Below are 26,233 nucleotides of genomic sequence, written 5' to 3' on the forward strand. Positions count from 1 at the left end.
TTGGCATATGTACATCTGTCTTTGCCTCAGGGACTCAGTCATGTGACCTTTATACCACTGGGGTGGCTTTTTCTTTGCTGTATACTATTTCCTTTTATGTCTTCATTCATTGTGCCAGTGACAGACATTATAGGTTGCTTTCCACTTAGGGTTTATACAGTTATGCCGTGAATATCCTTGTGTAGTTTCTTTGGCACATGTGCAAGGAATTGCATCCCTGGCAGTGGAATTACAGAGTAGTAGCTTATGTTAGACACCTGTCATACACGGTAGCCGAAACTGCTGCTTTTTGATGTGTGATAGAAAAACTCCGGTGAATTTCTGTTTTCCTTTTTCACAGTTTCAAAGATGGAAAATTCATTCCCACCAAAGCACTCAACAACCTCAGCACATGATTCTTCTTTATTTGAATTAAGAACTGTGACATTTTCACTTAAAAACAGCATTTTACAGTTTTCTTTGTCATATCCAGATTTTTATAACCATTGTTATAACTCTCATAAGTAAAATAAAGGTGACTTGAACACAGGCACTGTGACACCATAGTAGTCGACCTGACGACCCAGAGGGCTGCGAGGTGGCACACAGCCCAGTGGTACACGGGCCAGCAGTGCACACAGCTGAGCGTGATGCACAAGGGGTGACTTCCTGGCCCAGGAGGGACAGAGCGGGACAGTGCAAGGTCTCATCCCTTCTCAGAATGGAGTGCAATTTAAAATTTAGCAATTGTTTATTTCTGGAACTTTCCATTTAATGTTGCCAAACAATGATTAACCAGGAAAAAGCTTCAGGTAAGAAGCAACTGCCACAATATCCCACCATCCCACATGAGCACCCCCGTTTCCACAGTCACGTCCAGATCTGGTTTAGTGATGCTCTGTAGTGCTGCCGGTCAGGTGGGTGAGAAATGGTGCTCGATTGATGTTTAAATTCACTGCTCTCTACTGAGGTTTGAGTAGTTTCATATGTTCAGGAAATGTTTATATTTATACTTCACCTACTGTGATTCCTTCTGGTTTGGGGCCATTGTCCGACAGGGCTGTGTGTCCTTTCCTAATGGTTTTGTATATTCAGCCTTGCAGAGCAATGAAATGCACACGCATGCTGCCACCGAGGGACCGTGCTATGCTGAGTGAAATACGCCACTCACAAAGGAACGGACACTGTGCCGCTCCACTTCTGAGGGCCCTCGAGGAGTGATTGGCCGGGGCTTCATGGGGAGGGGAATACGTTGAATGGGTGAGCACAGGATCATTAACTAGCCTTTCACAGCGTACCTTTCTCTCTCTTCCTCCCTTCTCCACCCCTCTCCTTCCATCCTTTTCCTCCCTTCCTTCCACCCTCCTTTCCTTCTTTATTCTTTCCCTGGCAATAAGAGCCAGCTAATGGGTCCCAGGGCCTTTCAGGAAAACGGGCAGGGCTCAGATCCTGGGCAGTCCCCCGTGGTAAGCTTCCGGGTTGAATGGCCACACTCTAACCTAGCAAAAGGTTTTTCAATCAGAATTTGTAGTTGAAAGTCACTGCTTTTCGTGATCCACACTGTTAGCCCTACAAAAGAGAGTCCATGCATCGCTGGGAAGCAGAAATACCTACCTGCTTGCAGAAAAAGCTCTCATTCATTCACAGCCTTGTATGATACACTTCAGATTCTCACTTCCTCTTTTTCAAAAAGCAAATATGTGAATAACGCTACTTTTCAAGGAAATGGATAGGAGAACTCATAATTCACAGGTTTTAAGTGGCGACTTCACGGGCGCTGTAAAGAGGCCACGTTGGTTCCCCTGGGAAAACATCACAGCCCGCTGGTTAAGGCGCCTTCACACCTCCTCACTGTCCTCTTTGTAGACATCTGTCCAATAAAAGCAGCCACGAATCTTCAACGACTATAAATGGCACATGTGAAAGTTGTGTCCTGAGGTTCCCATCGCAAAGCTGCTGGCTCCGGCCTGCCAGGAGCTGGGATCCGGACTCAGCCTCCAGGGACCCTGGAATCTGACGCTGCCCACGATCTTTGGGGCATTGTGTGGGGAGGGCCGTGGCCCCTGCTTGGCTCCTCACTCTCAGTATTCTGGAGGACATGGCTGTAGGTGCCCTGGAACCCACAGTAAATACCCACAGTAAGGCAAATCCAAACCCAGCCAGTAGCAGCCCTGAGCTAGCGAGGGAGAGCAGAAGCTTACGTCCTTGGAGCCTATCCTGCCAGGCATGGCCCAGTCACTTTTCCTGCTGGGTGTTGCCATCTAGGCCTCACAAATGGGCACACAGCGCTGGCCACTCACATGCCAGAGGCACTCGAAGCTCGGAGGAGCAAAGTGATTTGCACCGAGTTGCATGCGTCACTCTTCAAGCAGAGGCCTGGAATCTGCCAGTGTGTACCCGCTGCAGACAGAACACCGTACAGGTGTCTCGTTTCTTTGCTTTGATTAAGTGAGCCGGTGTAGGTAACCTTCCCAGCCACATGAGACATGGGTAGAGTCAGTGCTGAATCCCACAGGTCAACCACTTCTTAGCTCAGGTTGTGACTGAAAGCTGTCAAAAATAAGTGACCACTCCATGTCCTCTTTTTTTGTTACCTGTATTTAATGTAAAAGAATTGTGTTTGAAGAATGTGACTTGGACAATGCCGTATTTCTTGGGACAGCAAAAGACACATCTGTGAGTAGGCTTCACCAGGCCTTTGTCTAGTTTAAATCTCAGCCAAATAGAGTTATGAATAAAAGCGGATATTGAATAGAAGCTGAGCCTTTTCGGAAGTGTGGATGAGGCAGGGTTGTAGTAGACAGCCTCAGAGCTCCCGAGGATGTCCGTGTACTGATCTTTGGGACCTGTGTACGTGCTGGGTTGCGGGGAATTGAGGTTAAAGGTGGACGTGAGGTCGTGTGCTGGGTTGAATTGGATCCTCTAAGGGAGGTGCATTAAATCCTAACTCCTAGAATCTCAGAATGCGATTGTATTCGGAAATAGAATTATTCCGATGTACTTAGTTGAGATCTTGCTGAAGTAGGGTAAGGCTCTAATATGTCCGGTGTCCATATATATAAAAACACAGTGGTGGAAGGACACCAACACACAGGGAGGACGTGTTGGGAAGTTGAAGGCAGAGACTGGAGTGACAGTTCTGCAAACCAAGAGCACAGAGGATTGCTAGCCATTTCCTGTGCCTAAGTAAGGAGTACCAAAAACCTCCTCCATCAGAGCCCTAAGGAATCAACCCTCATGATATGTGGATTCGGGGCTTCTGGCCCCCCAAACTGTGAAATAGTAAGTTTCTGTTGTTTATGCCCCCCTGGCTTGTATTTTTTTTCAACTGTCCTAGCCAACACACACAGGTGGCCTCAGCTGGCAGAGAACTAATCCTCGGTTGTGTACCTGGATCCAGTGTGATCAAACAGGAGCTTGAAAGTTAGGGAGGAAGACAGGAGAGAAGGTGGCGTGCCTGGCTCCCTGACACTCCTGGCTCTGGAGGTGGAGGAAAGGGCCTGAATCAAGGGTTGGGGTAGCATCTAAAACCTGGAAAAGACAGCATGGAACAGGCTCTTCCCAAGCAACTTCCAGGCATAACCAGCCCTCTCAATACACTGATTTTAGACAAGCAAAGCCTCTGTCGCATTTCCAGTCTCCAGGACTGTAAAACAATAAATTGATCATGCTTGAGGCCATTGGGTTTGTTATACCAGCAAAACAGAAAAGGATACAGGGTGTCACACACAGTCACCGAACAACCCAGAGTACGTCATTAGAACATTAGAATGTCATAGCTTGTACAAATTGAGCATTGCTACTCTGAAAATCTGAAATTTCAACCCCAAATCCAAAATATGTTAGTGCCATCCTGAGGTCATGAGTGAAAAAAAATTCCACCCCGACTTCCTGTGATGGGTCACAATCAAAATATAGGCACACTCAAAATGGTATATAAAATTACATTTAGGCTATGCAAATATGGTATATACAAAACATAAGTGACTATCATGTTTAGGCTTGGTCCCGTCCCCTAGATATCTCATTAAGTGTGTGCAAATATTCCAAAGTCCCCAAAAATCTAAACTGAAATGCTTCTGGTCCCAGCATGCAGATAAGAACTGTTTGACCTGTCTGTGCACAGAAACAGTCTCTATGGATAGAGGAGTGGATTCCAAGCTGACCTCTTCACAGGAGGAGGAAAAGGGTGATCTGAGTTAGAGAAGTGTTAACTGCCTTCTAAAGAATTACAATTTTGCCGGGGGTTAGCTCAGTGGCATAAGTGTCTGCCTGGTAAGCGCTAGGTCATGAGTTCCATTCCCCAGTACAAAAGAAAAAAAGAAAGAATTATAGTTTTACAGCTCCTAAGAAGAGCTGCTAAATCAAACTTGGTTAATAAATGTAGCCATAAAGTTCTTTTAGGGGACACAAGTGAAAAAAGGCAAGACTTACAGTGTCATTGCAGCATAGATTGCTTTATGGAACTGCAGTACCTTCCCCAAGTTACAGGATGGATTTACAAGGAAAGAGATTGGACCGTGATGCTCAGTTGGAGAACAGTGCACAAATGTGAGTGTGACTCCTGTAGCATAGCTGTTCTGGTGAGATGGTTTCGTTCAGCCAGCAGAGATAGCTTTTGAATGCTACCTTTCCCCCACACCTCTTTGAGGTATCTATTGAGAACAAGAACTGGAATATAGTGAATCAGACTGCAGATATTTATGCGTGAAGCTGAGAGACCCTTCTGTCAATGGCTCATTTCCCATCTCTGGGGAAAGCACATTATCAGCAAAGCAGGAAACTGATCTTTTCTATTCTGTCATGTTTGGCTGCCTGGCGCACTGGAAATGCTCCGTTTCTCTGGCCTTCCCCTACGATTCCCTTCTAGCCACCACCTGTTTCTTTTTCATTTTGATAAAACTAAAATGACAAGATTCCACAGCTTAACCATTTTTAAAATTTGCTTGGTTAGACAGATCGCATTCATCATAGGGAATTTGTACCTGTACATTACGTATCTTGCTTCCTTTTTTCCCATTCCCCGCTCCTCCCTTCACCCCTCTTCCCTTCCTTATTTATAAAAGCTCTGTTTCCATTTTTCCTTCTATTCTCTTTTCTTCTCCCTTCCTCCCCTTTCCCATTCCTCCCTCTATTGTTCACCTTTGCATTTGAACATTTTTTCCCATTTCCCAATTATCTATTATGCATGTAGGCCTTTACTTGTATTTTCAATTTCTTATGAATTTTTCCAGGTGTTCTTTGCTGTGGAAGTATCTTATTTCTCCATCAATTTTGAAAGACAGTTTTGGGGGATACACTAGTATAGGCTTGAGTTTTTCTTCACTCCAATTTCTCTTTGATTTGAGGGTTTGATTGAGATGTCTACCATAGTTCTGATGGGCTTTCATCTGTAAGTAATGTTTTTCTGTTCTCTAACTTTTAATATTATGTTCTTGTATCGATTCTGGAATCTTGAGTATTATATGCCTTGGTGTCTTGGACACTTTTGTGGCTGAGACAAAATACCTGATGCCCAAAATAAAGGAAGGAAAGATGAGTTTATTCACAGTTTGTGGAGGTTTCAGTGCATGATCAGCTGGCTTCAAGCAGAGTGGCGTGGCAGAGGAGCAACAGTTCATTGCTGTGGAAAACAGCAAAAGCAACGAGAGCAAAAAGGAGGAGTGAGGGATCAAGCCTCTCTCCCTCTCCTACACTGTATGCAGGCTACCTGCCCCGGGGCAGGTGTGGCACTCACACCTCTAATCCCCGTATTGGACCATGAATCAGTCACAAAGTAGAAACCTGCCTCCATGCCTGCATGAGGCTTTGGGGGGACATCGAGACACAAACCATAGCACTTAGTATAGAATTGTTTTTTTTATTATGGGTGATTAGAGTTCTATATACCTCACTTATTGTATGTCCAATTCTTTTTCCATGCTTTGAAAGTTTTCTGTCAGTACTACTGTGAACAAATTTTTTAATGTTGTTTGTGCTGTCTGTCTTCTGCTTTTTTGTTGGCTCTGATCAATCTCACATTATGTTTTGTATCATCTAGCAGCTGTTGGATTGATTTTTCATGGTCACTTGCTGATTTTAGGACATCTTTCTTCTCATGATTGCTAACTGCAGTCCTGTTTTCTGTCTGATATTCTCTCCTCATATTGGCTCATTCTAATACATACACTTTGAATGGACTTTTTAATCTGGTATCTGTTAATCTGTTTCAGGGATTCTATTCCTTTCCTATGTTGAGTATTCATAGTTTCCCTTGTTTTCCTAAACTCCTCTATTTTTTTTTTATCTGAATCTGCTCTAGAGTCAGTAACCATGTCCTTCATTATGGTTACCATCTGTGGTTTTTTGAGAAATTATTTCTGATTTGATTTTTTTTCTAGAGCCTAGTTCATCTGCTTTGTTACTGCCTCTCTTACCCTCCAGAGAGTTCAGGTGGTGGCCTCTGTATTGTTCCACCTCATTTCCCCCTAGGTTTGCCTTTAGTGAGCTGGAAGTCTTCAGTTACATCTTGCTTCCATGTCTTCTCATTTTCTTTCTCTCTTATTTTTTAAGTTTACTTTCTGGATTGATCCTTGTAAGCTGTTTATGATAAGTAGAGTTATTGCTGCTGTTGAGGACACTTAGGAAATGGCTATGTCTTATAGATGTCTTCCAGGTGTGACTGGCTTTTTGATTTTGAATCTGTTTCAAAATCCTGCCTCTTCGGTTTATTGGGGATGAGAAATTGTTACCTGTCCGGACTCACCCCTGGTTCTTTGGCACTAGCCTAGGGTATCACTTATTACCCTTAGGCAATCTCCATCTTGGCATACTGATGCCAAGAACCAGTGATGACTGCACTGATGTCACCTTACAGTAGTACAATCAGTGATGACAATAGCATCAAACACAGCCTAGAAAATGACAGACTGTCGTAACTATTAATTGGCCACCTTTAACCATATAAACTATATTTGTGGTTATATAACAAAATCTAAAACAAACCAAAAAATGTGTACAGTAAGTATGCCCACAGGAGAGAAAATTTAAAAGAGGTTAATGGGGGAAATATAGAGACAGAAGAACATGAAGAGATTAGATGCAAGATGGAGGAAAAGAGAAAATTATGTGAATTTTGCAAAATTAATGAGACGGGGGAAAAGAGGGAAAAAATAAGAACAACAACAAAAAAAGTAGAAATAATGTTCACACTCATATAAGAACAAGAACAAACAAATAAAATTATCCACATCAGGGTATATCTCTGCTGTCACTGGTAGACAGAGTAGGCAAACAGACCCCAGATCCATGTTGATTAATCCCAGCAAGCCAGCCGTAGATTTACAGCAAGGTAGTGGATAATCCCCACAAGCCTGCAACTTTAGTTTCACTGAAGTTCAGGATGGTTTCTGACTGTGAGGCTGGAACCCAATTTGTTTGGCCTGCAGCACCCCATATGCCTGCTGCCAGCTTAAACTGGGCTGTCTGCCTGCTGAACTTGGCTCCTCGACCTCCTTTTGACTTTCATTCGGTACCACCTTACCGTGACGCTGGAGCCACTAGATGAAGCCAAACCACAACTACTCTGAGTGCTGAGCTCAGTTGGCCGCTCTCCAATATGGCGGCCAGACAATTGTCCTCTCCTGGGGGACATCTGAACCTGAATAATTCATCAGCCACTGCACTCTGCCGCATCCTTTGCCCTCCCTGTTCCATCGATGCGTGTCTCCATGGAGGCCTCTGGGGTCATCAGTCATCACTATGCCTCTGCAGGTTTGAGCTCTGGGAGGCTGTTTCCCTGCTGTTCACCACTGCACCATCTTCCCACAAGTCTCTTGACCATTTTTAAGTGTGTGCATATTGCAGTATAAACTCTGCACATTGCTGTCTGCCCATCAGCACCATCCATCTGCGGAACGTTTTCATCTCCCCACACTGAACTCTGACCTCATTAAACAGAACCCCGCCCCCGCCTCAACCACAGCTCTTGAAAGCCACCATTCTGCTCTGTGTCTCTGAAATTGAGTAGTCTAGGTACCTCGGATAGAATTACAGAGCATCTGTCCTCTTGTGACCAGGTTATTTCAACGAGCATAATGTCTTCAGATTTGCTAGGCTGTAACCTGTGCCAACTTTTCCTTCCTTTCATTTTCCTCCTGGACTCTCTTTCCCTGCCAATAAGGCATCTAAAGTTATCAGTGGAGCAGAAAGCATAGGAAACATCCAGGTGGGGACTGCAGAACCTCACTCAGCTCTTTCCCTATCTCTTGTGTCCTATATGTGATCTTGTTTAAGCCACAGCCGCCGCCCACATTCATTAGAGCACAAGCCTGGTCACATGCCTGTGAAGGGGGTGCATGCCATGCCGTGCATCCCCAGGGATGGTGATGCTCCCATAAGGAGGACAGGAAGGGACAAAATCAAGTACACAGCTATTTTCACACGAGGGATCCGCATAATAGCACCCAGGAAGTCTCACCCCAAACCCTGACTTTGTATGCACAAAGTCAGCTGCAGAACTGCAGGACAAAGATCGGACTAGGAGTTAGTCCATGCAATGCAAAAAGAGTAAGAAAGTGAGGAGATAAAGCTTAATAGAGGATCAATTGGCTATTTTAAAAACCTAAAAAGAGGACAAACTTGGGCAGCATTGATGAAGACGGCATCTCTATTTTTAAGAAGGTGATCATGTTCAATCCTGCTTTCAGACCTGTACCTGGACCTTTCTGTCCATTTTAAGAACAGTAGTGACTGATTAGAAAACTATAGTCAGGATGGCAGGGATCAAGAATTTATGCCTTTCAAAGATAAGAACAAGGGAAAACACTTAGATTTCAGTCCAGTTTATTTTTGAGTGTTGTTTGAGCAGCCAGAAGACTCTGGGATAAGAACCTGGCTCAGCGCCCTGGGAGTTCACCATCACTTCCCAAGGGACAGTGGCAGCAATCATAGCCAACAGCACGAGGGCCTGTGCGTGCCAGGTACTGGGACTTATAGGCAGTAATCACCCCAGGGTGGGTACTGTTGTCTTTGTCCCCTTCCCCCCCCACATTAAGTGGTGGATCCAAGGAGCCGAGCTCTGCTAACTGGAAGAGGTGAGTAAGAGCCGGATGCTACTACTTAGTGCCAACTGGAAGGACTCACTGGATATTTCTAAACTGTGGAGTGACATGGCATGATCAGAGTTCATTTTAAGGAGAATTCAGGGTTATTTTAATTAATGAGGAAGGGTGACGTGTCCGCCCAAGATTTGCATCCATCGGTAGATCTGTTTTGACAAACAGTGAGCACTTGGGATCTACGAGTGTAGGTTAAGCTTACCAGCTCACCCAAGGGCCAAATAGGAGAGATTTCTTATCCCTAAAGGAACATTGTGAGCCCTTCTTTACCTGAGGAATCAAGATTCCCATACCGCTTTCCAGCACCCTGCCACTGGTAGACCCCAGATCATGAAAGCATTGGGCAGGTGGGTGAAGATTTAGAGGAGCACTTCCAAATGTCAACTTCTTCCGTCTCTGTCTTTCGACGACCCACAAGGTACCAGTCTCAAGAGTTACCATCTCCACTCTGGAGGGGCCACTGTCTCTGGAAGGCAGGAAGCCCTGGTCCTTTGTCAAAGGTTGCATTAGTCAGCTTGTGCTCCAGTACAAAGAGCTCCCTCTTGCAGTGCCCTATAAAAGTGTCATGGTTCCATGGCAGAAAGCAGGAAACAGAATCAAGCCAAAGTTCATCGCCACATCCAAAAATCCTGCCTAGTACTTGGCCAGCAGCATGTCCCCTCACATACCATTGAACAGAGCACACCCCGTGGAACCATGGGACATAGCACCACCCACTCTGTGGAGCCAGGGACTTAACTCAGCGGTGTAAGCATCTGCCTGGCAAGTGCTACGTCATGAGTTCAATCCCTAGTACCAAAACCCTAAACAACAACAACAACAAAAAACCATTCCACGTAACCCACCCTATAACAGGGTGATGTGCACAGAGGGCTTTCTGTACCGAGAAGATGATCTTAGACTAGGTGAACATTCAGGTGCCTCGGTTCCATACTGTGGAATTATTTCAAGACCCTTCAGGAAGGCACTGCTAGGTTGGGAGGCTGGCCTTTCCTCCCGTTTTCTCACTGTCTTTTCTCTCTTCTGGCAGGTGGGTGGCAGGCCCGTGGAGCCCCTGCTCAGCAACCTGTGAGAAGGGCATCCAGCATCGGGAGGTGACCTGCATGTACCAGTTACAAAATGGCACGCATGTTGCTACACGCCCCCTCTACTGCCCAGATCCCCGACCCACACCAGTGCAGAGCTGCGAAGGCCAAGACTGCCTCTCCATCTGGGAGGCATCCGAGTGGTCACAGGTAGGTCCCTCCTAACCTTGTGCAAGGGGACTTCAAAATGATCCCTTCAGCTTCTCAGTGTCTGATGTGCCCCCATCATCCCTGCATGAGCTCGGAGTTTTGTTCTAGCCCATATTTGCTTAAATCCCATCTAAGACAGGCATGTGCACATGCACACACACATGCACACACACGCACACAAACACACACACACTTAGTTTTGATGGTGTGTATATTGACACCACAGTGAAAATACTTTCTGTTCTATTTCCTATGAAAATTCTCACATGAAGTTAGATGCTGATTTGCTTTTCAGTCTCCTGTGAGCGTATCTGGGCTGCAGGGTGGTCGAGTTGGGAAAGTCGGATTCTAGGACTTTATTTTAAAGCACAGCAGTCTTTGTACATTGCAAGAATCAGATGTTGGAAGGGACAGCCAGCCAGAGTTGCAAATCTCACGCCATAAAATGTTTTGGAAAGATGTCAATTAAGCCTGAAGTTTCACCTCTGAAGGCTAGTCCTGAAAACAGCATTTAATCCTGGCGGATGTCATCCCTGGTGGCTTTGTATTGACTTTACCATCATAATCTTGGCTATAAAGCAAACAGCAAGTCAGTAAATAAATGGCAGGCTTCCCTCAGGTCTTCCACCAAGTGGTCTAGGAAACTCACGGATCCAAGACACTCTTCAGTGTGGAAAATATTTTTAAAGTTCCCTTTGATTGCCAGAGTCAGAATTATTTTCAATCAGAAAGTTCGGCCCATTTTTAATGAACGAGATTTGTGCCATTGGCTGCTCTAATACTCAAGTTTAGTTTTCAGAAAAACCTTGAAATGTATCCATTTAAAAATCTGGGTCCTTAACCTCTTACATATTTTAGGAAGAGATGAGAACTAAAATGTTGATTTTTTTTTCTTTATACATACTTAGGTTTGCAAGTTTAACATGCAGGGAACTTTTCTTTTATTCTTGAGCAGAGGCAGGGCTACAGGCGCATTTACTCTCCTGCTCTGCACGTGAGTCTTGGGATCCTGATCACCTGGCTCATGACCCAAACAAGACAAAACCATAAATATTCTACCCATACTCATGGGGGGAGAGGATGCCTCTTCACAAAAAGAATCAAGCTTGAAATTATCAGTTATTAAAGCATTGAAGATCACCATATTTGGAATTATGGAGCAATAGTTAAAGGAATTTTTCTGGACTGTGTTCACTTGGTGCCAGTTTTGAAGTGGCATCTCACTTCCACTCATCCTGGCCCAGCCCCACCAGCTCAGCAAAACGCTGCTTTCTTAACATTCATTAAATCATTCCCCACGCGTTGCTCACAAAGCTGGCATTTCTGTCCTTCACCATGTGCTGAAGCCTTACCAGTGACTTCCGCTGGAAGCTGGGTCTCATTCTCTCCCAGGAGGGTTTTTACCCATGTGGTGGCTCTTATCCAGCAATCCACACCTGTCTCCTCACTACCACCCCAACCTTTATTAGAAGGGGGAGCAAATAGGTGGAGGAGAGGAAGATGTGTAGCTTAGTGTCACAGTCCTGGGCCTTGTGGGCCCACCCCTGATGGGAAGCAAGAGGAGAAACAGCGCGGCCCGTCCAGGGCCCTCCAGGCAGCATCGCCCGCAGCTGTGTCAGGTTCCGTGCATCCTCTGCCCCTGCTGTCTCTGCGCCCGTCATCTTTGTCCCCTGTCTCCCTGCCGCTCAAGGGCACAGCTGCCTTAACACCTGAGGGGCTGCACACCATCTGTCACCCCCTAGGCCCTGCCTGTGTGACCTCCACACACCGCACGTTCCTCTGTTTCCCTAGTCCTGGCATCCACACCAAGACGTTCACAGATGCCGTCTGTGAGCAGTGCCCACCTGCCTGACGAGAAAGTCACTTGTGGCTTTTTTCTCCTTCCTTCTTGTCCCTGAATCAGGGTCTTTGTCATGTGCACCTGCCATCTGGCCTCAGACCTCACCCACCATGCTCCAGCTGACCCCTTTCTCCCAGGTCCTCACTTGCTCTTTGAATTTTTTCTTTTGGATCTGATGCCTGGTGACAAAAGTCCACACTCCTAGATCAAACTTCTGGGCACCCCAATTTCCTCTGAGTTCTGACACCTGTGACTCCCATCACCAGCCATCTGGGTGGGGGCTCAGCCAGGACTATGCATAAGACTCTGAAGACCCTGAGCATTGTGGGGACAAAAGCTTAGCATCCTCCTTGCAGACCCCCTAGGTTGAGTACATCTTAGTTGATGGTGGACTTGGAAAGAACTGGACTGGATTAAACACCTGCGTGGTGTCTTTGCAGTGCTCTGCCAACTGTGGTAAAGGGACCCAGAAGCGGACAGTGACGTGTACCAACTCCCAAGGGAAATGCGATGCGTCTACAAGACCAAAAGACGAGGAGCCCTGTGAAGACTACTCAGGCTGCTACGAGTGGAAGACAGGAGATTGGTCTAAGGTAAGAACAGTGTGCCACGCTCTTCCAGGTGGTCCCAACCTAGCCAGGCAAATCCCTTTTCCAGTACAGACCTGCTGGTGACCCTACTGTGTCCCGCCTGCCCCCCAGCTGTAGAAGCACTGCCTCTTGGAGCTGCTGGGAGCATGCTCCTGCTTTGTGTGTATTCTTCAGAAACCCGAATGCAGTCTGCAGCATGGAGCTGGTGCTCTGTGCCACTCTGGCAACACACGCAGCAGTGCCACAGCATCTTGCTATCAGCCTGGCTTCTTAGCCATCTGTCCCAAGGACCTTGTGAATATACGGAAGCCTGGGCCAAGGCAGACAAATATGGGGCCCTGGCGCAAAACTCACTGCATTCATTCCCAAGATGCTTGGGCAAAGGCCTGGAGGATGCAGGAAATGTCACAGGGCTGCAGGCTCAGTGCCATCAGGGCAAGGAGTTCTACAGTAAGGAATGTGTTTCAGAGTGAAGAAATTCTTTGCTCTGTAGCCATTCTTTTATTTATTTTCCTGATACCTTTGAATGACTTCTATTTACTGCAGACTAAGAGCAGCATAAAAGTCTCATTGCAAAAACCATTCAAGGTCCAATAAAGCAGGGAAGTATGTTTACGTTTCCTTATGGTCTTAGCAACTGGAAATCTCTCCTAATCTCTCTTGCCCAAGGCTTGCCAGTCAGTAACTTGAGGGCCCCTGATGTTTGCTTGGCTTGCACAATAATCTTAAACATTATGGAAGTAACTGCCAACATGTAAAGACAGAAAGTTTTGCACCCCAAATTTGGAATTGGGCTTAACTGTGAGAATGTGGCAACACAGCCCAGGTGGTGTTTTGGTTTCTGCCTTCACTTCATGGAAGGAAGAATGATTTGTCCATGGGAAAGCAACTCCCCATCATCTAGAGCTGGCAAAGCAAAGCAAAGACATCCACTCATTGCTAATGGCATGATGGGATTTGCCCCATGGGAAATCCGTTACTCCAGAGGGATCGTAGCGGATGGTGTTTGAAGGGAACCTCAGCTTTCTGTGTGCACAGTGTGGTGTGCCCCTGACCTCCGGCCATGCTGGAAGCCATGGAAGAGGCTGTCCCTCTCCAGCCAAACCTGTTCTCTATCTTGGATGTGGGGGTTACAGCACCCCCAGTGGCCATCAGATGATGCAATCTGCATACAAAGAGCCCTTTGAGGATGGCAGGGAGAGCCATCTCAGCTCGTGTTTATGCAGACGTCACCTCCACGCGCTCCCTAGACACTTGGCTGTCAGGTGCTTCCTTGCATCCTCAGTAGGAGATGAGTCCCATGACATAGCCACACTGACTTTGTGTCTCCCGAGGGCGACCGAGAGAACCTCGCTCCTCAGGCTCAGGGCTGCTTCCCGAGCCTGTGCTTGCCTTGGTGGGACCTGGCTGTGCAGCTGGGGTCCCAATGGCTGCAGGCCTGTGGCTAGATCAATCTTTGTGGCTCGACAATCTCAACAAGCATTTTCAGATCCATTGTCCAGCCATACAGGACCATGTGCTGGGCTCTGGCGGGCCCTCAGAGTTGGAGAGGTGATAGTATCCACCCTAGATGAGGGCTGTGCTGTACCCCTGCAGTGTGAAGTCAGTGCCGGGGATCCCAGGGGCCCCCACCAGGGGAGGATGGAGCTTCCTTTCTGGGGGAATCACATTGGCCTGTGGCAGCCACCACTGCCTTAGCACCTAAAAGCACTTTCACTCATGTGATCTTGGTCCTCACAACCATCTGTCCCCATCTTAGATAAAAGGAAACCAACACTCAGTGGTTTTTCCCCAAATCATACAGCTAAGAAGTGGCAGGGATGAGCCTCGTCCCTGCCTTTGTCCCATAATGCATCTTTCTCTCCATACACCATAATCCCAGAGGTTTAGATTCCTAATTGGAAACAAGGAACTAAGCTAAAAGATAATTTCCTCTCTTTCAAGGCACATGCTTGTTAAAATCAAGCATCCTCCTGGTATCCACTCCACTACTCCCATCAAGGTCTGCTTCCCCGATAGGCTTAGTATCCATCATTTACACTTTAGTATAAACCTGTTATCACTATATGAAATCTTACACATGCATTGTCTCCCCTCAACTGTGAAATTAAAAGTTGAGTCCTCATGAAAGGAAACATGAGACCACAAATAAATGTGAGTGACATCAGGAATACTAGGACCCTCTCTGGGCACAGGAGAAGCCCTTTCATTGTGACAGGGATAGCCAGATCTTACACTGGGTGGACAGGGCAGGAGGTAAGGGACAGACAGCGCTTGGCATGAAATGTTTTCTGTGATCAGCAGAGTCTGTCACTGGGCTGCCAAGTTAGAGGAATGTCCAAAGCCCAGCACCTGCCCCGTTGAGAGAAGTGGGCTCACTGGAGAGCAGCAGAGTCCCTGGAAGCTGCTGAGGGAGGCCCCATCGTGGACGAGCACAGGCGCACAGGGGCTGGGCTGGGTAACAGCGGCCAGGGGTCCTCCTGCCTGCTCGCTGTGTGGATGAGAGATCAGAGAGGGCAGCAGTCGTCCTGGCTTCTCTGCACTGTAGCCATTTCCCATCATCACCCAGACCTGGCCATGAGCCAGGGAGGCTGTTGTCCCTGAATGCTCCTCTTGTGCCACACACATCAGTGACCTTGGAGTAGCGACAAGGTCAAGGCAGACAGTGCGGCCGTGGGTCTGCCAAGGCCCATCCACCTTGTCTGCGTGTCGTCCCCCATCAGGTGTGTCCTGGGCTCCCCTGCAGCGGGCAGGGGGGTGAGTGACATCTCAGCAGAGCCCCAGTGCCTACCACGGAGCAAATGTCACTGCGTGTGTGTGTGTGTGTGTGTGTGTGTGTGTGTGTGTGTAATTATTATTGTAATCATAATTGTAATCATAGTGTAATCATTATTGTCGAGACCTGCTATTTCAGGTTTCAGCAGCGTCTGTCTGAGGTTTTCATGGCTTATGCCAAGTCTGCGAGGAAAATGTGTCAGCAATGCCTTTGAAGAGCTTTTGACATTTCATTAGCAAAGCACCTTCCAGACACAAACAGAAACTGGAGGTGCTTCGGGATCCTCCCCTGGCCCCTCGGTTTGGTGACTCACTCCGGGAGGCCTCGGGTGGTTTTCTCATGCACAGAGGAGTTCTGACACCATCACAGACTCCTGCTTGCCCAGGTGCTGTAGGGCAGCCCTGGCCTGAACCCACTCAGCTGGGAGCAGATGTCTTCACGGCAGGGTCTTGTTCCTCCTCAGAGCTGCAGCCTCCTTTGGCTAATCCTGCAGACACCCCCACTGGACTCTGGTATAATTTACAGCCATAATCAGAGCTGGGAGAAGTAAGGGTGAGGAGCCCGTTCAGGGTACAGGATGTTGCTAGGCCGGGACCTCCAGGCAGTGCTGGAGGCCCAGTTGTGTGGGCTGCTACAGCTGTGCCGGTGGGCAGGACAGTGTGCAAGGTTACTGCTGTGTGGCTCGGAAAGAGTTATATGGACATTCTGGGCCTCAGTTGGGCCTCTCTAAAAAGTGGGGCCCGATGTGCATTTATTGAGCACCTCGTGTGTCCCAAGCCCTGTCCTGGTCACAGTGACTGTCCTGATAACCAATACAAAGATACATAAGCTTAAGTACAGGCTTTGCAGGAGAAGGTGGTCTTTGTTGCTATGTCTACTGTTGCTGTTATTTTTATTCTGAAAAAGCCAAGCCAGTCATGCTTGCACTCTGTCTCACTGTCACCTTGATCTGAGAAGCGTAAGAGTTTTCTTTTTTTTGCAGAAACCTCCCTTGCTCAACTCCCTTTTCCAACAACCACTTCCTAATTTGCAGAAAAAGCATATTAGCAAATCTGAGTCAACTCTCCGTCCTCTTTCCTTTGTGGCCATGAACTTTCTGCTCTTTGCCCATCAAAATTTTTCTACCTCACTGTTGTTTATCCACTGGCATCTCCACCCCAGGACACTTCCTTCCTGCCCAGGAGAGGCTGGCAGATGGGCACAGGGCTGCGGTGTCACCAGGCAGGGTTAGGGTGAGGCGTGCTCTAGGGGTCATCCTGGAAGGAACAGGATGGGACCCGCACACACTCAGGCTGTCTGGCGGAGAGCCTGGGTTGCTGCTGACATTATGGCTGCCTCTAGTTTTGTCTCCCTTTTCGCCAAGTCTCAGGAAACCGCGTTAAATGTTGATGGAATGAGCCACTTGATAAAAGTGCCCATCCCGGAGAGTGCTGTAAACAAGACCAGATAGGTTTTTATAGATCTGTTTGCTCAGATTGTAAAATCTTGACACATGGCGTCATGGGGATGCTTAGGGCAAGAGCCAGTGCTATCAGGAGATGCTGTGGTCTCCTCGCTGTTTAATTAAGGCTGGGGCCACGGGGGAGGCCGACAGAGGTACCCTCTGCCAGTTGCGTCCATGTCATCCTTAACAGTCTGGGGATCTACGAAGTGAGGCAGTGCCCCTTTAATCTCTTCTGGAATCACATCTGTCTTCAGGGCCAAACCAGCCGCTAACTGTGCTCTTCCTGTGATACGCAGACAGCATGGCAGCCCAGGAGGCTAAGAAAGAGCCTGGGCAGTGGGGTGTCCCTCCCAGGCTCCAGGGCTTCCTGGCCGGCTCTCTTTAGTCTTGGCTGTGCTTTTGCTGTTGTTGATAATACCAGTAAGCATAATTGTTGAGGCCCACAGTTCCCCAGGGCTCCTGATAGACACTGATTCCCCACTGCGTCTACACACCGAAAGTTCTGCAAGGAAGGGTTTATTATCCTCTCGATTCAAAGAGACGGAAGCTCCTCGGAGAAGTAAGTTGCCTGGGGTCACACAGCTTGTAAGACAGGAGGATGTATTATGCGTGGGTTTTAGGGCAAGGGCAGGCTGGGCACCACCCCAGATGAAAACTCAGAGTGTGGAAGGTGGCCTACCACTGCTTACACCAAAGGGTGTGAGCAGAATCCTGTTTTTATTGTTAACACCATGTGTAACCCTGTCTATAGAATAGATGAAAAGGAAAATGAGTCCCAGAAACCATAGGAAAAGACATACTCAGTCTGTTAAATGGCTGCTTTTCCAACCTTTTACATAGGTACCCACCTACATCTTCAGGAACTAAATGGGGGGGGGCGGGTCTAGTCGTGGCAGATTGCATGTACGACTTGGAAGCATCCTTGGCTCCTGTGTAGATAAGATGCATGGATGTCCTGTCTGCAAAAGTTCCCCAGTGAACCAGAGCCATCCACAGCTCAGAGCCCAGGAATCCAGCTAGAAGATAGCAAAATCTGCTCCAAATAAGTAGAATCCCGGTTGGGGGTGGGGGGTGGGGCACTAGTCCTACAGTACCCTCACGCCTGCCTCGCCTGTACCAGCCTCATGGGGGCGCTGGAGAGCACTGAGACCAGACACTTGTCCCCCGTGAAAGGCATGGAGATGCCCTTCCATGAGCTCAGGGAGCAGTGCTTTTTTACAGACTGAGAAGTGAAAAGCAAGTGACCCATGCTAGGAAGGCTAACAAGTCAGGTAGTCACTGACCAGGCGTTTTGACTTCTGAGCTGCCATCCAAGCTCTGCTCTCCAGCACACTATGTAATTTCTCCGGGGAGATGGAAGACAGGCTGTGGGATGGGGCAGCTCAGCCTGTCTCTCCTGCCGCATATCAGCTCTGACATCGGGCAAGACTTAGCCTCTGCCTCGCTCAGTGGCCAGCGTCAGCCTCCGAGGGTTGCTGAGAATCGGAATCCCATGAGAGAGCCCATGGGAAGCTGAGCCAGCCACCTGCATGTGCACCTGTCCCAAGTGCCAGCCTCGCCCTCAGCCTCAGAGCTGCTGAATGAGACTGAGGGCTTTCAGCAATGTGTTGGCAAGGCCGCGCTCAACACCTGGGTTTTGCAGCAAGTCAGGTCCTGACTGACAGCCCAGTTGCAAACTTCCAGAGGTGTACTGTGTAAGACTCACTTTGTTGGATTCCCCACAAATCTGACTTGGGGCTATTCTCTCAGAAGGGAGCTCCTTCACAAGCTGGGGACTTACACTGCAGTCAGTTCTGCACTTGGTTTTTGGTTGTGCTGGTTTGGTTTGGTTTGAGACAGGGTCTTGCTAATATAGCACAGGCTGGCCTTGAACTCATTTGTGTAGCACAGGTCAGCCTCGAACTCACGGGGATCCTCCTTCCTCAGCTTCCCGAGTGCTGGGACTGGACCTGGCTGTATTTGCTTTGACAGGCCCACAGGACTGAGCCGTGCCCCAGCAGCCCCCACACACTCACTACGCTGCAGAACGGAAGCCCTTGCAGACCCTCATGCAGTCCTGCAGAGAGGTGACTCAGCCAGTCTGATTCCCAGCTGAGGCCTGAGCGCATCCTGGTCAGGAGACATGGGGAACGTGGACATGAGGATGTCTCCTCCCTCAGCCTGTGCAGAATTTCCTCCCGGGAACCCTAACAGCCACCGGCCCCACCTCGCTGCTCCCCTCTCCATGACAGTGCGTGCTTGTGCCTGTGAACCCTTTCTCTAGGAGAAGACAGTAACAGTTTTTCCCTCCGCTTTATCTGTTTAACACCTGGGTGTTCCCCATTAGATCCATAGTGAGCCCCGATGGAAGTCTTTCAGGTGAGTGGCATTTTCCCAGGCAGTACATGGGCTCTAAAATAATGGACTATAGAATAGTGCACACCTTATCCCTGCCTCTGAGCTGGGAGAGGTTTTGTTCTAATGTCAGTCAACTTTTTTAAGAAGAATTTTGACTGGAGGTCTTTCCACTTCTATCCAAGCACACCTGTCACCTAGGATAAGTACAGCAGTCAGAGCTGCAGTCGGATGTCACTCTGGCCTAGTCGACCATCTCTGTGTATAAATTTACAGCTACTTCACAGGATAGTGAGTGATGTCCACCCGCGCCCCCTGGACAGTCTGAGACACCAGGATTTTTTAAAGCTCACCAGCCAGTTCCACAGAGCAGATCTTGCTTCCTCTAGGACAGGCCCCCAGGCAAATACTTTTATAGCACCTGTCCCAAGTTCAAGGGCTCCCTTTTGGTGGGAAGCCTCTGTGTGCCCTCACTTCTCCCAACTTGTCATCCCTCAGACTTCTAGCACCATGGTGCCAACCCCTGGGGTCAGCAATGGTGCCCAGGAATCTGTGCCCATAGTGCATGATGAACTCTCAAGGCCACAAGCCGCACCCAGTGGCTTCTTGGGATACAAAGCAGCTGACACTGAGGTCAGCTTGGCCTGGCGGGACGGACCCTGTGCTGGTCGGGACATGCTGGGCCAACAGGGAAGCTGCTTGTGTTTTTCCCACCTCCCCTGTGATTTGAAAGTTGGTTTCCCTTCTGAGTAACTTTACCTCTGGATGTTTATCATTCTGAAGTGAAAGCCTCAACATGATCCTGCTTGTCAGACAAGAAAGCAGAGTCGCTTGTCACACAGGAAGGGAGGAGACAGTGCCAACTCTGGGCATGATGATGTCACCACTATCTCCTGCTGAGCCTGCAGTTGATATCACACACATACACAGAGCCCTTCCTCTGGCACAGGCTGTGGTCATGCTCCGGGGGAAGGACAGCAGGAATCAGACCTGGGTAGCACTTGGCATCCCCACCACGTGCAGCATTCCAAGGACAGGTCTGCTTGCCCTCTCCACCCGAGGTGCCATTATTAACTCCAGCTGGGCTGCTGCTCTGTGGCTGGCGCTGTATTAAAGTTTGCAGAGTGCTCTCAGAACCCCATAAATCAAGGGTTATGAGGATGCTGGGGACAGCAGGCGGAGGAGGTGTGCATGGGGGCATAGTTCCCTGCTTGGGAAGAGACCAGCTTAGTGCAGAGATGATTCTAGGGGCTCCCAAGAGAGTGAGCAGAGACAGGAGCTCGGGGAACAGAGCTGGGGTCGAGGACTTCGAGAGCTGGCAGGTCCTTCCTGGGAAACACAGCGGGGCCCCACTTAGCCGCAGGGACAGGTACATACTCAGAAGTGCGTCATGAGGGGAATTCATTCAAGTGGGCTTGCCGTGGGTGGACTTGGTCACTGCATGTGGCCTGTGGGTGCAACCAAGAGACACTGGGAGCACAAAATGCATTTGTTACCAAGTACTGTGCCCTGAGTGCGGCTGTTCTTTTAGATATGGCTGGTGGGGCAGTAGCTTTGTTTGTACCAGCATCATCGCCACCGTGGGACTGATGGATTGAGTTAGGACATCACCCAGTGATAAGAATTCATAGCTCTGTCTTCTGGGATGTCTATTGTGTATCAGCTGTGGCTGACTGAAAGGTCATGGTGCAGTTTAAAAGATCGTGAAGAATGAGGAAGAAGAGAGGCACAGAGAGAGGCCCCCAACGCCAGCTCACCCCGTGGAGGTGGGGATCGTGTGTGCAGCCACCCTGACTTCCCGTACCAGGGCTTCCTGAGCTGGAAATGCCAGTAACCAGGGATGTGGTGTCAGAAGTAACAGCGTTTTTCTCAAACACTGGTCCATGACTCTGGTATGCAAGAAAGGTTGCATTTTATTTTAACTTAATTCCTAGCCTAGTCTTCCAGGATATGGGAAATTCAACCGCAGTCATGACCAGGCTCCTCTCCGTGCCCAGGCCTGGTGCAGGCCCCAAAGGGGCCTCTCCTCTTTTCCAAGTACAAACTCCTAAAAGAGGTATTCCTCCCCGCAACCCCTTTCCCTCTCTCTCTCTCTTTTTTTTTTTTTTTTTTTTTGGTTTTTTTCGTTTTTTATCGGTACCAGGGATTGAACTCACGACTGCCTGCTTGCAAGGCAGGCGCTTATACCACTGAGCTAAATCCCCAGCCCCGCAACCCCTTTCTCATTTCTCAGCCGAAATGCTCAGATGACTCCTGTGTGCATCAGGCCCAACACCTTCGGGGACCCACCAAGCCACCACCCTGCCACTGTCCTGAGATGAAATGCCACCAGGATAAAGGAGGATTTCGGCAGTCGTCTTGAGTGTTAGCCTGGGCTGCTGTCACAAAATACCAAAGGTGGCCTTATTTCACAGAGTTCTGAAAGCTGGATGCCGAGGTGCAGACGCTGGGGAATCCGGTGTCTGCTGAGCGCCGTCCTCCATGCTCGTAGCTGTCTTTTTGTGTCCTTACGTGTTATGGAGAAAATGCCAGTTCTTCTGTCCCTGTAAGGATGCTCGTCCCAGCGTGAGGGTCCTCCCATCCTGACCTTATCTAACCTGCTTGCTTTCCAAATGTCCTCCATCCCAGAAATGTCCCACTTTGGGGTTGGGAATCCACACGTGAATCTAGAGACAGAACACAAATGTGTAGCCCCTACACGGTGAAACAGGCTTCCAGCAGGCAGCTAGTCTAACTGCCCCACAAATATTGCAAGCACCTGAGGACGACATGCGGGAGCCAGGCAAAGGGGCAGCTGCGCCACAGAGGCACTGACCCAGCCCTGAGCTCAGGCTGTCCCTGTCTCCCCAGTGCTCATCCACCTGCGGGAAGGGGCTGCAGTCTCGTGTGGTGCAGTGCATGCACAAGGTCACCGGGCGTCACGGCAGTGAGTGTCCCAGCATCTCGAAGCCAGCAGCCTACAGACAGTGTCACCAGGAGGTCTGCAATGACAAGATCAACGTAAACACCATCACCTCGCCTCGCCTCGGTGAGTACCTCCTTTGGTTCTGGTCTTCAGGGGCTGCTGCGTCCCCTGACCATGAGTCTGGTAGCTGTGGAGCTCTGCAAGCCAGAAAGCCACCTTCTGGGACCTTCACGGAGCCCTGGAGAGGCTAACACTTGTCACTTGTGTAGACCACTCAAAAGCTTGAAGCAGGAAGATGACAAATTTGAGTCCTGTCTGATCAACTTAGCAAGATCCCATCTCAGAAAACCACAGATAATTTAGAAATGGAATTTAACCCATTAAGAAGTATTTGCAAACTGCAGTATCAAATACAGTCCCTTCAGCATCCCCCCAGCCCCTGGATGGCATTAGGGTTCCTGTGCATGGGAAGGTGGGGGGAGGTGCTTTTTTCTGGAAACTTGGGATCTTGAGATCTTGGGGGTCAGTCAGGCTCTGAGGATGCCCACATGGGGCACACACGTGAGCACACAGTGTGAGGCTGCAGCTTTGGTGTGAGCAGCTGGGCCCTCAGTGCTCAGGACCTGGCCTTTGCCTGCCCATGCTCCAGGCCAGTGGTGGGACAAGACAAGGACATTTAACACCAACCTGATGGATTCTTTTTAGTCTCCTCTTTTCCAAGTACAAACTCCTAAAAGAGGTATTCCTCCCCGCAACCCCTTTCCCTCTCTCTCTCTCTCTTTTTTTTTTTTTTTTTTTTTTTTTTTTTTTGGTCTTTTTCATTTTTTTTATCGGTACCAGGGATTGAACTCATGACTGCCTGCTTGCAAGGCAGGTGCTTATGCCGCTGAGCTAAATCCCCAGCCCCGCAACCCCTTTCTCATACAGGACCTCGCCCAAATGAAGGGGCCTTCAGAGCACCTCTGTCGGGCCGAGGGCTTCTGGGCTTATAGAGGTGACTCACTCTTGTGCCAGCACGAGCTGCTTGGTGTCTTTCGGGGACATCTTGTGGGCGAGGTCGTCAGGAGGGCATTGACTCTCAGGAGCAGCAGAGCAAGAGGGTTTCCCTGCAGCAGAACTGGATTTTTCTTGTTCCCAGTTGGGGACTGAGGGGTCACCTTGGTGGCTGGAGCATTTTAGTTGCTTGAGATGTCCAGCTCCCTGTTGGGAGAGCACTCAGAACTGGTGACTGGAGACTCCAGCTGCCCTGCCCCGTGCAGCGGGGTGGCTGTTCTGATCCCCACCCTATCGGGAGGGGAATTAACCCGTAACAGGACGGCTGGACTGACAGGAAGTGGAGGCAGAGGGTGCCAAAGCCCATCTGTGCGGAAATGAACCCTGGGAAGGTCTCCTGGAGCCAGGGCTCAGTGACTTCAGGGCAGTGAGGTTGGGGTACGGGGAGAAGGGTGTTCTAGGAGGAAGAGCACAAGATGAGCTCGAGAGTGGGAGGACAGGTCACTGTCTGGGAGAAGCCTGCGGAGAGGCGGCACAGAGAGCCTGACATTCCTGGATCCAAAGGTGGGGTTTGGAGCAGGACCTGTGGGATATGGGGGTGATGGGGGAGAAGAATAGAGTGCACAGGCCGGGGGAGCAGAGTGTCACCATGTGCTCGGAGGAGGACACAGAGGTCCTGAAGCAACAAGCTGGGAGAATGGGGCCCAGAAGAAAGGGACACCCATGTATTAGCTCAAAAGGCCTTGGCCTGCAGGTCAGGTCAGCAGGGCTAAGACTGGCCGGAAGGTGCAGTCTGATGGCTGAGCTCAGCTCAGGGAACAAGGGAAGCAGCAGAGCCAGGGGTCAGGGTCTTCTGGAGTTTGGGGGAGAGTGAGAATGCCAGGAGGAAGCTGGGACATGTACTGGGGTCACAGCTGTGAGTTTTGTCTGTCGGGGTGTGGGGTGGGGTTTTTATCTGGCAAGTGACTGCCCAGGGAAGGAGGCTACAGATTAAGATACCTTGTTGAAAGGTGGAATCAGGTCAGGATCATGACTGAGCGCCTGGTAAGAGTGGGGGCTCTCTAAAGCCTGGGGTTGGGGGACTGCCGAGGGGAGGTGAGTGGCACAGCCCTAGGTGGGGCTGGTGTGAATGAAGGTGAAAAGGGGTTGGGTTGGGGTGGAGGGGAGGACCTGGAGGGGGGAGTTAGAAGGGGGCGCCGTGAGAGGAAGCAGAGAGGATGTAGGGAATTGTTGCCCAGAGCTTAAGAAGGAGGTCTTGTCGCAAGAGTGGGTCACTGGGGAGTCACCAAGAGTGAACAAAGGCTGATCATCCACTCCTGCTGACATTATAGTGTAGGCCCCCCGAGAATATCCATGGAGAGGAGCAAGTTGCTGCAGCGTGGGGAGAGGAGATAGACTGACCCTCGACCTAAGAGTACCCCGAGCGGTCGTAGGGTGACAGGCTTAGGCTTTAAGTAAAGTCAGCAGGGCCGAGTGTGGGAGTGGACAGCCTCATCCTCACTTCAGAGTGGGCGCAGTCCATCTTCCAGTAGCCCTTTAAGGTGCTTAGTGGACAGAGTTTGGGGATCTGGGGATTGCTTTGCCCAGCACCCTCTTCTGCCCATGGAAAGAGGCCTAGGGAGTTTTGTTTGGGTGATTGTCCTAAGAAACTGGAGGGCACATTCCCTGGAGGCTCTCAGCTTTGATAGACCCTGAGTGTGGGAGACAACTCCAGTGACTCCCTTTGAATGCAAAGCAATTACTGTGACTTTATTTGGAGACTCACTTTCTTATACTGAAATGTAAAAAGTTGGCTTGGATATTTTTTTTTTTCCTCTTTAATTGGCTCTAAACACCTTCCAGTGGCCAAGGTGCTTATATGTAAGCTCTAAAGCCAAAAGACAGTCCTGTTTGCTCGCATGGTGCTCTCCATACAGTACAGATATATACAGGATATGAACACCCAAGATGTTAGAGCAAATAGCTCCAGAAATGTCACCTGGGTAGAGCCTCAAGATAAGAGGTTATGACTTTCCAGGGCACAAGAGTTTACATATCAAAAACCAAAGTGATAGCCCCCCAAAACAATTCCACTGCTACCTTAATTGGATTATATACATTGATCCTTCTGCATATCTTTATAATTTACAGAGATACCCTTCTCCCACCTGGCCAGCCAGCTCAAATTACTCACCTAATTCCCGCCATCCTCCCTGTCACTTGTCATTGAGCCACCCCCCTTCTTCACAAGATAATAAATTCTAGGAGAGGCCTAGGATCAGGGCCTTTGTCCGCATGACCTCATGGGGATTGGATTTAGGTCCCCTGGCTGCCCTTTACTTGGAATATGTCTTGGTGTTTTTACTCTCGCTGTGGGTTGCATTGGTGGTGGCAGATTGGAATTAACTTGCTGGGATTCCAGTGACATCTAAATGGGATTACAAATATAACCTTTTGGATTGTGAGGAAAACTAGAAAGAGGATTCCAGTACTTGGATGACGGAACTCAGTATTTGGGTTTACAGTACTGAGGATCTCCCTTGAATTGTTTGAGTTCAGCTCTAATGTGTGGGGCAGACTCAGAAATGAAGCAAATTCTGAGAAAGAGTTGCCCTCCGTGAGCAGGAATCTAGGCTAGTACAGGCCTTGAGAGCTTTTGTTAAACTGACCATGAATTGGGCTCGACTTCTGAGAGATCTCTCAAGTTTGTCAAAGTTGATAGATTTAATGGGACTCTTGCTTAGACCAGTGAGAACAGATTGGGTAAGGTTTTGGTGTTTTCTGATCTCTGTGACTAGGCCGGTGGCTCCACCTAGGGACCTGTCTCGGAATTGTCTCGAGGTCTGATTATTTTGGGTGTGGACCTCATCTCAGGTGGTCATCATCCAAAGTTGCTGTCTGTAATCGGGGACAGTGGTGATAAGGAGGCTATGAATCTATGAATGTCGTGTCTGGTGATGTCCGAGGGGTGAATGAGATGAGTGAATTTTTAATGCAACATGAGAGGTTTGAGTAAAAGGCAAGGTTTTAGTTGGGAGAGGTTGGAGGGAGAACATGATG

General features: G+C 48.9%; 1 protein-coding gene across 3 annotated transcripts in view; it reads left to right on the forward strand.

The window, feature by feature from the left end:
* Adamts17 (ADAM metallopeptidase with thrombospondin type 1 motif 17) overlaps positions 1–26,233 on the forward strand; it is a 327,254-nt gene that overhangs the window by 297,291 nt on the left and 3,730 nt on the right. For 2 of the 3 annotated variants that reach the window (XM_063249924.1, XM_063249925.1), the window contains 3 exons: positions 10,108–10,312; positions 12,593–12,745; positions 22,147–22,324. In XM_063249924.1, coding sequence (XP_063105994.1) covers positions 10,108–10,312; positions 12,593–12,745; positions 22,147–22,324 — 536 coding nt within the window. The other variant, XM_063249927.1, reaches the window with a different exon arrangement.

This window comes from Cavia porcellus, unplaced genomic scaffold (genome assembly GCF_034190915.1).
Source record: "Cavia porcellus strain 051 isolate PalLab524CR breed Dunkin Hartley unplaced genomic scaffold, mCavPor4.1 scaffold_6, whole genome shotgun sequence".
NCBI classification, from domain to species: Eukaryota; Metazoa; Chordata; class Mammalia; order Rodentia; family Caviidae; genus Cavia; species Cavia porcellus.